At 36.4% G+C, this 15077-nt stretch overlaps 1 protein-coding gene across 10 annotated transcripts in view; it reads right to left on the reverse strand.

Annotated features, from left to right (window-relative positions):
- The window catches only part of TRIP12 (thyroid hormone receptor interactor 12), a 185227-nt gene that overhangs the window by 78147 nt on the left and 92003 nt on the right, over nucleotides 1-15077 (reverse strand). For 7 of the 10 annotated variants that reach the window (XM_027876110.1, XM_027876115.1, XM_027876113.1 and 4 more), the window contains 2 exons: nucleotides 8590-8715; nucleotides 6935-7740 (listed from right to left, as the gene is read on the reverse strand). In XM_027876110.1, the coding sequence (XP_027731911.1) occupies nucleotides 6935-7740; nucleotides 8590-8715 (932 nt within the window). The remainder of the gene's footprint in view (nucleotides 1-6934; nucleotides 7741-8589; nucleotides 8716-15077) is intronic. The other 3 variants (XM_027876119.1, XM_027876117.1, XM_027876116.1) reach the window with 1 other exon arrangement.

A 15077-nucleotide genomic window follows, 5' to 3' on the forward strand; every position in this document is an offset into this window, starting at 1 on the left:
GCAACACTTAACCTGAATTAGTTTTTCTCCAAATAAAACTTTTGTGAACATCTAAGCATTCTAGCTAGGCCATGCTCGATCTACATTAGCACAAAAGATGAATACACAAAGAAAACAGAAAGGTGACAAAATTAAAAAAAAAAAAAGATCACAAAAGAACAGCTTTAAGTTTTAGTTTCTCTTTGGCCATGAACAAATATTCCAATAAAAAGCCAATGGCAAATTGTCATCTATTGAAAACAATGTTAATAACAAGCCACTTCAGATTTGAAGTGTCTCTTTCAAATAGACTCTAAGAGACTAATTATTCCATGAGCTCACGAACCTTTGGCTGACATCACAAAACATGTCACCTTGCTCTTGGAAGTCCTCTAGCTATTTGAACATTTTGGTTGGGAACATTGATTGACCAATAAACCACCTTCCATATAACTGGGCTATAATATTAAGGTACTCAGTATTTTCTAATTTTTTTTTTTTTGGTAAAAATTTTAAATGTCTACCTAAAGAGGAAAAGAATAAGACAATATGAAATACTTTGCTTCATAAGAAAAAGGCACCTTAAGTGCCAGCATATTATTATTATTAAATCCTCCAAGAAATCTAACTGTAATTTGGCTTTCAGTTATAATGTAGCTTACATAGTGTCCATATTAACAATGTCATTAATATTCATACGTATCTTGACAAAGAAAAGGATAAAAGTTCAAATAGTCACTTCCATCATAGATACTACCCCTACAATTCTGATTCAAGTCGGTGATGTGTTCCTTACCATATTTTTTTTACACTTGTATATAGTCACACCTTAAATAGTATGTTAAATTTAAGATAATAATGGTAAAGAAGAACAAAGGAAAGAATAGAAAAGGATTTATAACTGGTATCATAATCATACTGCAAAGGAAACTGATGGCTGAAGTTGACTGGCTGAACTATTATCTCGGCTCCTGCTGAATCAGTCCCTCAAAGCTGTACAGTAAGTATTTTAACCTGTCCTATTTACTCTCAAGAAGCAAAATGTTAAGAGTACGAATAAACCTGTTGGATTATAATATCCTCTAGTAGAGAGGAGCTGACATTACTGTACCATTACTACAGCCAAGTTAGAATGATTCTCATGTTCTCTGCTCTAATAGCTAAAACTGAATATATAGTTAACAATAGAAACTGAGTAATATTTTGAAATATTTAACAGTAAAAGCTTTGAGAATCACTTAACCATTGTAAAATATTTAAATATCCTAAAAGTTGCCCAATACCACCACCCTCCAATCTATGAAGAAAACTCAGAGTTCAATATGAAATGATCACCACACCTTTACCTAGAAGAAAAAAAGATGAAAAGGTATATGCTCTAGTAACCTTACTGACATTAATATCACACACATAATAATTTTATGGTTTATATCAAACCATACATTAAATTTTTTTTCACATACATTCTTAATCTCCTGACTTTGTGCTTTTTCTACCACCCAATTCGTAAGAACATTTTATAGTATTATTGCCAGTGATGGGCCACCATGATATGAACAGATATAGTGCTCTTGGTTTGTCGTGTATTCATTTAAGGAACATTATATACAAAAATGTATTTTTAATTTTGGGATCAGAATATATCAACCCCCTTTCCAAAAGGCACAGAAAAATACAGATGTGTACAGTACTCCAGTGAAGCAGGCACCAATTCTACCACACATGACACCCTATATGTTAACCAGAATATCAGTGGGTAGATTAAAGTTAACAGGTTTCTGTATGTTTCTCAGTAGAAACATATTTTCAAAATATGGATATATATTTGTAGCTACCTGCAACTGGGAAATGCAAACTGGTCCTCAAATTTTAACCTCTAAATTACAAATTACTGCCACTAACTCTAATTCCATTTTTTATGTTACTATGTGAGCAACCACTTAGCAATTTTTCAGTTTACTAACCCAAAACCTGTAAATGTCTCTCTGAAGGTATAACAGCAAAAATCTAGAAGTTATTTTAAAAGGCTAGAGCAATGGCCATTTTCTCACAACTAGTTAGCAAATATATATTTAAACAGTCCCCTTAATAATGTTATTAAACAAATGTACTTGGGGAGGAAGGGTATGGTGAAAGGCCATAAGGGAGAGGTAGTAACCTAGAATATTAGAAGGCCCCTGTTAAAACAGGGTAGAAGAAAGTCTTCCTTCTTTGGGACCCCAGGGACTTTCTTCTGCCTTTCTTTGCATATGCAGGGCTGAGCACAGTGCCAGGCACATAGTAGACAACTAATTTAACATCTCAGTGTCTTCGTGGAGGGAGTTACCACATGAAACCACCAGTGACAGTAATAATAGCAGGCCCTTATACAGCACTTTAAAATCTGGGAAGCACTTTACATATATTATCTCATTTGATCCTCACAATTCTCAACCCCTTCAAATAGGTATGAAAATTGCAAGCAACCTTCCTGCTGAAATCAGCTTTAAACAACTACAAAAAATGCACCCAGGATAAGGATAGTCAATAAAAGTTGGAAAATAAAATCACTACAACATTACTGTGAAAACTTATCAAGTCCCTAAACTAAGGGAGAAACCAGAAAGTCAACCAAGTTTTCAGTTATACTCCAATGATCCTTCCCCCTTCACAAAACAGAGTCAGGAGACCTGGAGTTTAATCTGAGCTTGGTCTACTACTTCATTCATGCTGATTTTATTTCATCTAATATAGAAATACTTCTCTCCAGAAGTTTACCACATAAACCAATTTGAGCCTCCAAGAAGGCAGATTTTCTAAGGTCCCTTACAATTCTGACAACCTAAGATTCTATCACACTAGATAGACATATCACATCACTTTCCAAACTGATGGCAAAGCTCTACTAATCTAAGCAGAAGTATACTTTCTCTACGCTATCTGCAAAATTTTACTTCCTAGTACGAGAAGATCTTTTCTGTTAGCTTGGGAAAGAATCAACTAATTTTAATATTGGCCTAATTAAAATAAACTGAAATTAAATTTGCAGAATTATATACTAAAACTACAATCCCCCCCCCACTATTTGTGCCATTGCTTTTCTCTCGGGGGGGAGGACAAGTACAGCGCGCCCACGCACATGCATAAAATGTCATTTGCAGAAATTCATCAAAGAAGAAAAAAAGAAAAAGAAATTCATAACCATTTTCTTACTCATCAAAGCTATTTTTCAAATATAGAATGTCAAGGGACTATTACCTTGGGGCATCTACCGATGTGCAAAGTACACCTTTTGAGGGGAGAGAAGGGAAGAGCACAGGACCAAGGGCTTGATTGGAAATGACTTGGTTTACTTTTAATCCATACGTACCATAGAGGACATGCTTTGCAGTGCTGTTGTCATCAACTTCGGCTGACAGACAGAATAATTTTACTTAACCTGCTGCTTAAATAGTTGTTTTCAGTCACCTATCACTAACTAGGCATGCAGATTTATTTTAGCAAATTATATGGATTCAGATAAAATTTACCAAATAACATGATAGCTTATGATAGCACTCAACAACTTACAGAGAATCCTGACTCTTTACTGCAGTCAAGTCACTAGATTCTTTTACAGCTTGGGTCATCGTGCTCTTCAGTTGAACTATACGTCTGCTTTACTGCTGAATCCTAACTAACCCAGGGCCTTTCCATTTGACCTGCAGCTGAAACTTGCTATATATGTTGTTATGCTTTCCCATTGTATGCCTAGCACTTGGCCAAATGCTTAGCACATAGTAAGTGCTTAATAAATACTTTTTCATTCATTCCTGGGCACCTCATGTGCCCTGCTTACTGCTACTGTCTTCTCTGTATATATGCCTTCTCTCATGCTACCCCTACACCACTCCCCTGAAAAACCCTTTCTCTTTCTCTCTTCACCAAGCTAAATTCTACAATTCCTCCAAGACCTCCAAGAAAGAGAACCATGCTCGATACAGGGCATGGCTGTAGCTGGTAAGCGTGATTGGTTAGAACACTGTGCTAATGAGGAAGAGATCCTGGTTATTGAATCCTTGTGTGGTTCAGGTAGCTTTTTTCCCTCTTTTCCTTCAGCTCTGCCAGTATCTTGGCCTACCAGGGGCCATCCACAGCCCTAAATAAAAAGAAAATATGCTTGCTGGTCCCCAAAACTTGTTTGTTTTAACTTCTGTGCCTCTGGAACCTGGTATCCTCTCAACCTGGATTGCCCTCTTAATAATTTATGTAATTTCCCCAAATTGGTTTTAAGAGGCCTTTCTCCAATTAAGTCCATCTAGCCAAATAATTTTCCCACTCTTCTCTTCAAAATGTATTAAGTTCATAGTTTTTGCATAGTTTTATGTAATATTTTACAAGCTACTAACAAAACACTAAAATCCTAATATACCTTTCTCAAAATGAAGCAATCTGAATAAGAGAGATTATCAAATAAACTGTCCATTTACAATAGTACTTCTATGGAAATGCTCTTACGCTGTTTTCACAGACTATTGGGGAGGCAATTATAATACTTCACTGAATATTAGGAATATATGGAAGGGATAGACTTGAGATTTAGGATAAAATAAAATGTGAAGTTCCTGGGCTCCTAAGAAGAACAAGTATGAAAACCTGTCTAAAGCAAACTGGTTGTACTGTGTAAGCGTGTAGCTCTTTAAAATCATCCAATTACTAAGCCATACAAAAGTGAAATTATATGTATTTAATAATTCCCATTTACTTGGGATGGATAAACTATGAATGAATGTAACAGAAGGCCAGAACATTTGTTTTATCATCAAAAACTACATACTGTGTTAACAGTATTACCCAACACAGTGGTCACATCAGAACTCCTGACTATAACACTCCTGCAGTCCAGGAAATCCTACAGGTCAATTCCAGGCATGATCCTTATATCTGCCAACTCCTCTGTGTACAGGAAGAAGATGCAGAAATTCCCTATCTCTTGAATTCCTGAGGAGAGTGACACAATAGAATTGCTTCATGCTTGGACCTTAAAAAAAATATTAAAAATATATCTGGGTGGGCAGGGATGGGACAGGACAGGATAGGACAGGAGGTCTAGTTTAACTGTCATGGTGCTAAAAGGTACATCAAGTCCACACAGCTATGGAGATCCTAAATACCTCTGCACTAGCAAGTGAATCCAGATTTGTTCTAAGAAGAAGAGACCCATCTGGAGAATGGACTGGTTGGTCAGAACAAAGCTGACAGGTAAAACCAATGCCTCACTGTCGTAACATTTCCAGGACAAACAGGCTGTTGGTTGTGTAAAAAGAATACCACATCCTATTACTAGTTTTTTGTTTTCTTTTTCTTCTTCTTTTTTTTTTAAACATACAGGCCCAACCAGCTAACTACATCACCTATTATTTGAACAGGATAAAACTAGATGTTACTTAGTTGCAGGACTTCAAGAAACAAATTTTAAAGATAGGAAGTTCTTCAATTGAAGAGGGAAAAGACATCTATGTAGCTGCTTGTTTCCACAAGGGCAAAGCTGAACACCTCTCCTCCTTAGTAGACGGTCTGCAGGAATTTTGGGGTGGCCAGAAACCGTCATTCCCTGAAGGCCCACCTGCTGGTGGCTGAAATTCTCCAAACTTAGCTAGATGGGCCCTCTTGGGTTGGGTATCTAATCCAATGCTGGGCCTGCACTTGAAGTCTTTGCATTTTGGTAGGTCCTGCCAAAACTTGTGTTCTGATGACATAGCCTTCAACAACCTAGGGTTTCCTCCATAAAAGGGTGAGGCAAAGGACATTAGAGCATCTTATACTTAAATCTCCTAATTTAATGTCCAAATGCTATCTTCCTAAATAATAGGAAACAGTCAAGTAAATGAGAGGCGCTACATACTGTAATACTGAACAAAAAGAAAAATAACATTAAATTAGTTACTTCAACTATCTATCAGCAACTACTGACAGATCTCAAAAACATTCCTACCAAGAAGAATAACCTCTATCTCCACTAACTTAATACTAGTACAGCAAGACCACCACCAGGGGAAAATAGTAGTTTTTTTTCCTTAAATGCTAAAGACAAGACAGAGCTCTTGACCAGTACACCTCTTACAACAAAATCTTCAGTTATGGTAGTGGATACAACTTGCTTCCCACTTACAATAATGTGAAAATAGAACACTATGGAATTTTGTTTTGTTTTGTTTTTAAACTGGTCCTTCTAGGCGTGGAATTGTCTTCAATGAAAGAAAAGGGTGACTAAAGAGCTGGGAAGATGGCACTATGAAGTGTTTCTGATGTTCCATTTTAGCCACCCTGGTATGTCTCTTCCAAATAAAGACCCAGAACAAAACAGGCACGTTCAGAATAGCAAAAGATGCCAGCATGCCACCTTCACCACGCCAATTCACCCCAAAAGTTCCAAAGTGGAAGGGACTTTAAAAAAAAACAAAATAGCCCTTCTGCGACACTTCCATTTAACTGTAATTGTTTTATTATTGTTCTCACTTATTGAAAATAATTAAATTAAATTGTTTAGAAATAAAGCCCATCTCTCCTAACCTAAACCCCATTGAGTTCCTCCAAGGTAAATAACTCAGCGTTTACAAACAACTAGGCAAAATCTATAAATCAGGTTCAAGGATATCCATGTTCTAGGCACTTAGCAGCAGAAATAAAGAAAACCAAGAAACTTACTAGACTGTGATATAATAAACTGAACCAGCTTCCGTGGTCCTTTTCTTAAGTAATGAATGAGACAGCAATTATTTGGTATATTATATAACTAATTTTTTTTAATCTTGTGGGCCTTAAAAAGCAGATTAACCTATTCAGGAAGAAAACGGATATACATCTGTTTAAACACTCAAAATAAATCTAAAGCCACGACTTCCAAATGAAAAAATCTACTACTGTAATAGACTTGTGTTAAAGATCCCACTTTTTTAATTCCTACAAAATGCAAAAACCAAGTTTCTCAACTTACTTGCTAACTTAGCTTGTAATCCTGAAGGTCCAGGTTTTGATGTCTCTGACTTAGAAGATCCTGGTAGAGACAGTTTTGTTTTAGGCAGGCTCACTTTAGGGCTAAAACGAGCAGCCCAATCAAACTTAGAAGAGCCGCTACTTTTACTCTGCTCCTTTTCTCGGCTACTTCTTCGGGGACTGGGACTAGATGCTGACCGGGAACGCCGAGCCTTGTTTTGGTCTTTTCCTTGTTTCACTCTGGCCCCCTGTGGTGCAGTGGAGGAAGCAGAGGCGACTGCAGAAGACGAGGAAGATGTCGAAGCAGAAGAGGAAGAATCAGTGATGGTGCTACACCCAGCTTTGGCTGAGGTGGCCGATTTTGAAGCCAGCTTGGTGGGTTTTGCTGATCGCTCTTCAGCACTAGTTGATTCAGACACTGAACCACTCTTTATACAAGAAGAACTTTCTGTCCTTTTCCTTTTCTGACTTCGTGAACTGCCGGTAGCTCCACCCTTTCTGGTGTGCGCCTTGCTTGTTGATGGCAATGGTGCAGATTTCAGCTGTTGTTCTTGTTCTAAATGCCTCTTCTTTGATTTAGAATGGGGTTTGTTGGTTTCTGAGGAAGGTTCGGTATGTTGGAGGGCTTTGGGTTTCTTAGCAGAGCTTGGAGAATTGGTCCTGTTGTAATCTGGACTGGCACTGCGTTTCACTCCTCGAGAACTGTCTTTCTTAGGCACTTGCCCCGTTTTTTGCTTTTCTGAAGTATTGGCTCTGTCTGGATCTTCTGGTTGTGGAACTATGACAGCAGATGATGAACTACAGCTTCTATGAAAAGAGAAGATAACAGAGTTACGAGGTACCTCCTCCTGTGGATTCACAGAATGTCTCAGAACTCTGAAAATCAAAAGCTTCTAAAGAACCCACGATTTCCAAAAAGTCCCATACAGAACACAAGAGCTTTACAATTGGACCCAAATAAAATTGAGTGTCTATTTTATACACAGTGTGTTTTTCATGCTCGAGCTGTACAGTGAAACTTGGCACTATAAAAATGTTATTGATTAGGATAGATCCAATGCAGAATTTTTTAGCCCAAAAGGCACTAATAAATAATGTTCCTTATCAAAAACTGAGAATATGAATGTAAGAATTTATTATAAGGGAAATAAATTATAGAAAACAAGCAATCAAGACAACGGTATTTTTAAAATAAAGTATAGATGAGCAATGTCAATATTGAGAATGGTAACAAAAAGGAAAGGGATTTCCAGGACTTTGTAACTAATAATAGTTGCTTTCTAGAAGACTTACCTCTGCTACCAATTAAATCTTAAGTGGAGGGGAAGAGTCATATAAAATCACAAGCACAGCTGTTTCAAACACAATTGAAATAAATTTCAAGTTTAATGATGTTTACTTACATAATAATTTGTTAAGCAAAAAGAGAATCTCAAAATCATACTAAGAGAAATTTTACATTTCTATTGATTGTCGAAGACTCACTAAATATCAATGAAGAGATGAAAAACTTCAATTCTAAAAGTTAAACTTTTCCAAGGATAGCAAAACATTCAACACATAAACTTCAAAGTAATTTGACGACCTTAAATGATATGCAATTCTCAAGTGCAAATAATTATGCCTTGAAAATATATAAGCAATGTGAAAATTTACCTTTTAGAAATGTGTCCCCTTGACTGTTCAGAAGTAGTATTAGACTGCACTTTGGGTGCCTTAGAAATAGATTTTCTACTCTCAGGAGGGCTATATGCCTTATGTTTTGCCTGCCCTAAATGTGACCTGTCAGCAGAAAACCAAAACAGAGAGCTATCAGGAAAATGAGATGCAAATACAATCCTTTGGGGTAAAGTATTTTTAACATAAAACAGGAATGAAGGCCCACAACACTTTATTTTGGTTTTGCCTTTCTGTAAACACATTACCAAAAATTATTAAGTTGTGAACTCTATAAAATAAAACTAGAACACAAAATTTCATCTTAAAACTAAACAATCATAATCACTGAGAAGCAGTTAAGCTTTCTTCTTACAGAATTTTCTTCTACAATTCACTTTTACATGGCACTATTGTGACTGCTTAAAACTATCAAGATTTCAAAGCATATTAAGTATAAATGTGTGATTTGTACGAACATAGTTGTACTCAAAGACAACAAAGCCATCAAGGCCTTAGAAGACACTTGCTGTGAAGTTTTCTCATTATTTTTTAAATGATACTTCTCTACCGGCTCATACAATGCAACTCATGCTCATACCAAGTAGATGCAGAGGAGCTACAGTTCCAAACCAAGATCTTAAACAAATCATTTTGGAGCACGACGAAGATTATGATGGATTAACTGCCCCGAAAAGCCTGGTGTCAGTATAAAAGTAATATTCATTGAGAAATCAAAACTTTTCTTCAGAAGTAAAAAGAAGCATCCTGATGCAAAAACCAAAGAGAGTTTAGAGAGTAGTTACAAGTGATACTATCATGAAATGGTTCAGAACATGCATCAATGAAGCTGAAAACCTTTATTGTAAATTAAATGCCTGTGAAAGGCATGGGGGAAGAATGGGGCAAGAATTGTCCTCTAGCTCCATTTTGTACTGAGCAATAAAAAAGAATATGCTTTCATATGATACTCAGTAAAACCATTAAATTTGTCCAGATGATGTAGTGATGAAGAAACTATTTTACCCCATAACAATAACAAAGTTCCCCAAGGCCAGATAGAGGTGTAAGAGATGGGGACGGGTACAAGGAAGGATGGGGCAGAGGAAGGGAAGGAGAAGGCAGAGACAGAGACGGAGACAGAGAGAGAGAGACACACACAGAGAGAGAGAGAATGATGCCTTTGACCACACACTTACATACTTTCCTGTAATCAAGAAGTGTTTAATTAAGGACAAAGTTATTTGGTGGCTTTTAAAAACACTGAATCTCCCAAGGTACCAAAAACTAAATGGTTTAAAAAATAAGCACTAGTCTAACAAACTGCATGTATAAGGCATGTCCAAAAACGATCACATTAGTGGTCTGGCTCCAAGAACTCTTCAGAAAGAATATTAGTTTTTTCCACCCCTTCCAATTTTTTAAAAGTTTTTCCACTGAAATTTGAAGAGATCCTCAAAATTAGTCATAAAAACAACTTGAATCTTCCAACATCTATATCCCTCACTGATTATTGTTTAAAGTTTTTAAATGTTCCCTCTCTGAACAGAAATATCATTGCTTTCTGTACTTTAATATTTTACACATTAAATTGTAAAAGCCTTCTGACTCCAGATTTACTTTCTCAACTATAGCACTGTGCATTTTTGCACACCAAGCAAATCAATCTAGGCGTCCATCAACACATTAGGCATTACCTCCTAACATACTTAAGAAAATATAGAGGCAGCTAGGTGGCGCAGTGGATAGAGCACCAGCCCTGAAGTCAGGAGGACCTGAGTTCAAATGCAGCCTCAGACCAAACATTTGACACTTACTAGCTGTGTGACCCTGGGCAAGTCACTTAACCCTAACTGCCTAAAAAAAAAAAAAAGAAAGAAAGAAAGAAAGAAAATATGACAGTCTATATGCAGTCCTAACATTACTTTCAATACAATCTTTTGAATTCCTTGATAAAATTGCTTTCCATGTCCGGTATAATTATTTTTTAATCACTAAGAATGATTTTCTTTAAAAAATAAATTTTAAAATCTTAATCCATTAAGAATACTAAAAAGAAACTCAAAGAAACAAAAGACAAAAGACAAAATAGGAAATTTACAATACCCAAATTGGCTAGGTCACCTACTCAGCAAACTTTTAACCAGTCTCCTCCTCCAACTACAGTAATATTCCTAACCTTTGCATTTGAATTAATTCTCCACCCACCCTCACCCTTTATTTCCCCCAGGTACTTTCTCATTACTTGATATAAGTTTCTTTCCAGGTAACTAACACCGGTTTAAAAACCATTAAAGATCAAAGTTCATCCCATGTCAACCACAGTGTGGATAGTTATGCAATGAAAAAATATCGAATGATGATTAATAAATTTTAAAAGTCATTTTAATTTTTCTCTGCCCCTCCCCTTGGGGGGGTGGGGAGAGAAAAATGAGAAAAAGAAAATCATCTATTCTGTTCTTCTTAATGATTACTTAGCATATCCAAAGGGGGAGAAAAAAGTCTGGCAAAATGTCGGCTGTCTCATTTCTAGTGTTTAATACATAAAATAGAACTAGGCACTCTGTTTGGAAGAAGAAAGAGAGGCAACACAGTAGATGTTATCCAACAGAATGATGCATTCCCAAAATGTAAATCACAAGACTTTGATTATTTGGACTGAATGTGACAATTGCCTTAAAGTTCAAAATTCCAATTCCAATGAGTTTACCTCTATGACATGTAGCATGAATAGTTAAAAATACAGATTACTGACCTATCTGCCCACCCAAGAGCTGGAAGGGATTTTAAACAGACTAAAATCCTCATTTTGTAATTTATCATTTCATCAAAAATTACAATAAAATTCACAATTTAACTTCAAAAACAAAACACAACAGCATAAATGCTAGATTTTCGATTTTACCATTAAAACCATTCCTTCAGGCTAGTGAGTAAATTTCAGTACAAGGTAAAAATCAACGCCATGGGCTCCAGACAAAGGAATTTAGTCATTTAAGAAAAGGAAGTTTCACCCTATGCTAGTCTCAACAGTACAGAGTACAAAAGACATCATTGCTATACAGCAAGTAGGGTCAACAAATGCATTCCGAAAGATTATGCACATTGAATCCAAGGTATTTCTGTTGTATTTTAAAACCAAAAATCATCTGGTCTTCTGAACCCTTTTCAGATGAGCAAATGGAGAAATCTTTCAAATCAGAGAAATAAAAAGTCTTTATTTAAAAAAAAAAATTCTCCTAAAAATAGTAGAGTCAAACTTATTGAATATGTTTGATTTTACATCCACATCTCAGGCATAATTCTTTCACTCACTATAAAAGCTCAGGAAAGGCAATATTTGTGTCTCATTTCAAGAAAGGCTTATATAGCAACAAACTATCCTCACTTTAGAATGATACCATGACAAACACACTATTATTTTGGAATGAAATGAAAATCAAATTTAAGAATCCATTCATTCTATCCAAAATATACCTGCATCCCTATTAACAATGCATACTGGAAATAAGTATATTTTGATACCAGTACATGATGTAGAAGACTAGGTAGGTCATAAGGACAAGTTATTACTGTACAAAATGTGAATGCTGTAAATGTATTTCCGCTTCTCCCTTACAGGAATACTGGCACCTACCGACACCAACCTTCACATTTTGCAAAGCCATGCCCCACCATGAGAAAGCACATACCTGGCTGGCATCACACTTCCAACCCCCACTCAGGATACACAAGCTTACCTCTATACCTCACTCAATTCCTTCCTCCACTCAGTCCTTCCTTGGGACTAGGCTGAAAACAGGTAGAAGGGAGTATGGGAAGGGAGCAGAAAAACTGTGAAGGGGTTAGTTAGATGCTGTGGGACAAAACCAGCAATTGTGTATATTTAATGATTTCTGTTAAATGGGTACAAGGAGGAAACAGAATGATTAGAAAAGGAAGATGGAATGGAATAAAAACATTAAAAGGAACCAATCCATTTATACTTTAAAGGTATTACACACAATTTTTCTCTCTTCATCCCAAAGGGAGGAGATCACACTTTAACATTAAAAAAAAAAAAAAGTTACTCAAAACAAGGGAATAGTTCATAAATCAATACCAAACAAGTGTTTATTCTCTAAGGCAAATATACAGAACATAATCCCTTGAAAATTCTCATTTATTTTCAAGTCTGAATTTGACTTGTTTATAATAAAAATGGGTATTTCTATATATCCTATATAAACCTAAAAATAATGTACGAAATTCATTAGCTACTCTAGTTTTATTCTAACTTCATTTTAATAGGATGATGCATTCTCATTCACTACATTAATAAAAGCCCAGGCAATAGCTAACTAACATGGCTTGAAACTCACAGAGGTTATGTTAAAACATACTTAGTGTACTGAAAACCACTACCATCACATATATCAAGAAAGGAAAGTCTGATTCTAGGCTCACTGCCTAGCACATGTAACACTAAGCAAATTGACTTCAGTCTCTTGAACTCCAGTTTTCTCAATTATAAAATTAAGGACCTGACCAAAATAATCTGAGGTCCCTTTCAGTTTTAACATTATATTAACGATTTAACACTATATGCAAATTTTTGGAACCTCTTTCATCAATCAATATCCAGTGCTGGCCCCAGAAGATGCAGACAAGGAAGAGAAAACACTACTCCCATTTGCCCTTAAAGGTCAAAAATCAAACATACTTAAAAAAAAAAAAATCTAAAAAACAAAAAAAATCAATCACACTGAAATTTGGCATCCAATTCAAAGTTATTGTTAAGTGAACTTTGTTATGTTACAGTGAGATCCCTTTAGAGGAGGTAATCAAACAAAAGCCAAAGGATCTCTTCATTTAAGTGACAGAAGAATCTCTCAAAGAATCTTTTAAAAAAAGTGGGGGGGGGGGGCTAAACTGACTGGAGGAGAATGAGGACAGGGGAGAAATATAGGTAAGAGTGGTGGCAACATGACAACACTTATTTATCCAAACATTCAACTATGATCTTATTTGTTTTTTTTTTTCCAACTATTATCTTTAGCTGAAAATAGGACACCACAAGAGATAGAGATGATGGAGGGGAGTGTTCCAGGCATACAGGACAGTCAGGGAGTTGGGAACCTAGGTGACTAGAAGGATACTGTAGCTCTGAGTGTAATGTCACATCACAGAAAGTGTGACATGGATGAAGATCCAGCAGAGGAGGTAAGAGAAGCAAGAAAGAGAGGTGTAGAGAAGTGTCTTGAAAACCTAACAAGAGGGGCAGCTAGGTGGCAGTGTCATAGAGCACCAGCCCTGGAGTCAGGAGGACCTCAGTTCAAATCCTACCTCAGACCAAAACACTTGACACTTACTAGCTGTGTGACCCTGGGCAAGTCACTTAACCCCATTGCCTAACCTAAAAAAAAAAACAAAAAAACACACACACACACAAACCAAAAAACTAACAAGGGTATCAAGGAGACGGGTGATACAGAAAGCTCAAGGAGAAAGAGACTAGACAAAAGGTCATTATATTTGGTAATTAAGAGATCACTACTAACTTTGTAGAGTATAATTTTGGTTGAATGATGAGGACAGAAAACTTCAAAGAGTTAAGAAGGAAGTGAAAGGGGAAGTGGAAACACATATTGTAGAGGATCTTCCAAAAGATTTTAGCCACAAAACAGAGGAGATACAAGATAACAGCTAGCACGGAAGGATGTGAGAGCTTTTTGAAGATGGGGAGAAAGTTGTAGGTAGTAAGGAAGCAGGAGACAATGATAACAGCAACTATTACTATTACATGCTAGGCACTGCACTAAGCATTTTTCAATTTTCTCTTCCGATGCTCACAACAACCGTGGTGCTACTATTATCCCATTTTTCATATGAGGAAACTGAGTCAAATAAGAATTATGTGACTTTCCTGGGGTCACACAGTTAATAAGTGTTTGAGGCTGGATTTCAATTCAAGTCCTCCTGACTCCAGGTCCAGGATTTTACCTACTATGCAACCGAGATGCCCCAGAGATGTAAGATTAGGTTTAATAGAGGGGGCAATTTGCTAGAGAAGATGGCATGTAATGTGATCCTTTATGAATAGACAGTGGGGTCCGCCTTGACAGGAAGAAATGACACCTCTTTATCTGAGACTAGGTGAAGTAAGATAGTGTCAGAAGTCATCTGAGTGATGGCAAGATAAGGAAGAGGGGAAAAGGTGAAGTTCTCTGCAAATAACCCAGATTTTTTTAGTGAAATGAGGAGAGATTCTCAGCTGAGAGGGTGAGCCATGGGCAGTCTGAGGAAGGATAAAAAGTTTTAAAGAATCATTTAGATGAGTGGGATAGTGTACCAATTAGGGAGGAATAAAAAGATTGCCTTGCAGCAATGAGGGCCGAATTGAAAACATTTTGTATATCTTGTATTAGACTCAGTCAGTGGTTTCTAATTTTCAGAACTTCAGTAAGCATTAATGAATAGTATAATGGAATATATACATATATATATAT

Source organism: Vombatus ursinus, unplaced genomic scaffold, assembly GCF_900497805.2.
Source record: "Vombatus ursinus unplaced genomic scaffold, bare-nosed wombat genome assembly UNPS02014810.1, whole genome shotgun sequence".
Taxonomy (NCBI): domain Eukaryota; kingdom Metazoa; phylum Chordata; class Mammalia; order Diprotodontia; family Vombatidae; genus Vombatus; species Vombatus ursinus.